At 40.5% G+C, this 1868-nt stretch overlaps 1 protein-coding gene and 1 pseudogene across 2 annotated transcripts; both read left to right on the top strand.

Moving 5' to 3' along the window:
* Positions 1 to 880: 880 nt before the first annotated feature.
* Positions 881 to 1165, top strand: TEOVI_000901300 (uncharacterized protein; the record flags this gene model as incomplete). Its single annotated transcript, XM_067219950.1, has 1 exon — positions 881 to 1165. One exon carries the CDS (start codon positions 881 to 883, stop codon positions 1163 to 1165), a length of 285 nt encoding a protein of 94 aa, XP_067076051.1.
* Positions 1166 to 1466: 301 nt separating this feature from the next.
* Positions 1467 to 1868, top strand: TEOVI_000901200:pseudogene (annotated as a pseudogene). Its single transcript has one exon. A coding segment is annotated over exon 1 (402 nt).

The following is a 1868-nucleotide window of genomic DNA, read 5'->3' as shown; positions in this document are numbered from 1 at the left end:
ATATATATATATATATATATATGCATATGCATATGTTTGCCGTTCTGTGTACTACTGGTCCTGACTCAATGCTATTCAATATTAACTGTTGCTGTCGTTATTGGTTTTATTTATTTGATCACCTACACCTCCTTTCGTTCCCTCCTGCACGAGGGTTATTATATATAAGCGTCAGTGTAGGTGCTGTTGTGGGGGATAAGTTATTATATCTGGCGACCGGTTGTCTGCTTTCACCACATCACAATTTTATTATACTTTATGTGAACGTTTCAGTACTTGTTGTAACTGTGGTGGGATTTGCATATTTGTGGTTGGGGTTGCTGCTAAGAATCAATAGCGCACCGCGTCTTTCGGGAAATATTTGGATAATAAACACTTATTTAGGATGTTTAGAGGCGTCTTTTTGTACGTTAGCGTGGTCGGTTTGGCCTTTTGTAAAATAAAAATATCATATTTTTGTAGTTCTTTGTTCCGGATTGGGTGGGTATATTTTCGTTTTTTCGTTGAAATGGTTATGACACTTTTTTTCTTCTGGACTGCACTGTGACCCCTATGTTCGGGAGGATACGAAGTTGCATATTTTTCGTTGTATACCTCTGTGTGTTTGTAGTATTTTTAGCTTTTGAAAGGTTGCTGTACAGGGTTCTGTTTTGTTTGCTGTTTGAATTTAAAAATTTTTAGCGTTTGTTATATACTCCTTCATTTTTGTTCATTGTTTATTCCGCTTTCCTCTGCTTTGTTAGGATCTTGTGGTTGCTCAAGTGTAGATACTGCAGGTTTCGCATATCGTTTCTGTAGGCTTCTGCACAGTGTGCTATAACATTGGTGTTATTTCTTTTCAGTGTTAGTGTCCCTGCTGCCGTTGGTAGAAGGTGGAAACATGCTTCGACGGAGCATCCTTTTCAGGATGAAGTATGCCGATCTAGAGTTAACAACACGGGGTGAATTTCCCCACGGCATGAAGGAACCGGCATTCGTAAAGAAATTAGACCAAAACATCCCGTGGTATTTTTCAACTTATAGATCAATGTATCACTGGCCGATTACGGGTGACAACTGGAGCGACTTGAATGAAGCTGAGAAACATCATGATCTTCACATGTTTTATACCCTAGCCTGGTGGAAACTGGGGGAAGGTATTTTTGGGGTTGATGAAGATAGTTGAAAATTTATTTTTCTTCCACGAAAACTTCGTCATCGTGACAGGCTCGTTTTTTTGTTCACTTGTTGAACCTATTTCTTATTTGTAGTTAAAAATGAAGATATTTTCCACTTCTTGCACGTCTGCGCCGAAGGTTCCTTAATGTGTGAGGCAGTGTTGGCAGAAGTGTTCCAATGTGTTAACCAGGTGCGGAGCTTACGTAACAATATGTATTATTATCACCGATTTTATTTCAATTTTTTCGCACTAGGTAACCTTTCTTTTCCCTGCCAATCCAGGGGTGGTAGACGTAGGATCTTGGAAAATGCTGAGATTATGTAGAAGACTATCATACCGTTATCAAGAATTCGAAATGTCGAAGGGAGCCAAGTATCCATTTAACTACGCACGTGAAGCACCTAATACTTCTGTTTTCCCCCAGTACCAGATGAATTTCTGGATGTTCTGGGGTTGGGGGCGTCAGGAACTATGGATTGACCGCGACACCCGGAAGTATGAAACCACTTGGGAGATGCTTCGTCGACTCCTCATGTGGTTTTTCCCCTGTTACTTTATATTTCCATTTGGTATACCAAAGTGGGTAGCTGCGAATTACTATGGCGAGTATGGAGAAAAGCCCTTTTTGGACTATACAATGCACTATCCAATGGATAATCATTATATTGAGTGGGGTGGCAGCGTATTGGACGCGGAGTGGCTGCGACAC

The sequence above is a fragment of the Trypanosoma equiperdum genome (assembly GCF_001457755.1).
Source record: "Trypanosoma equiperdum strain OVI genome assembly, contig: ctg_1026, whole genome shotgun sequence".
Classification (NCBI taxonomy): Eukaryota; Euglenozoa; class Kinetoplastea; order Trypanosomatida; family Trypanosomatidae; genus Trypanosoma; species Trypanosoma equiperdum.
This window is presented reverse-complemented; position numbering and strand designations above follow the sequence as displayed.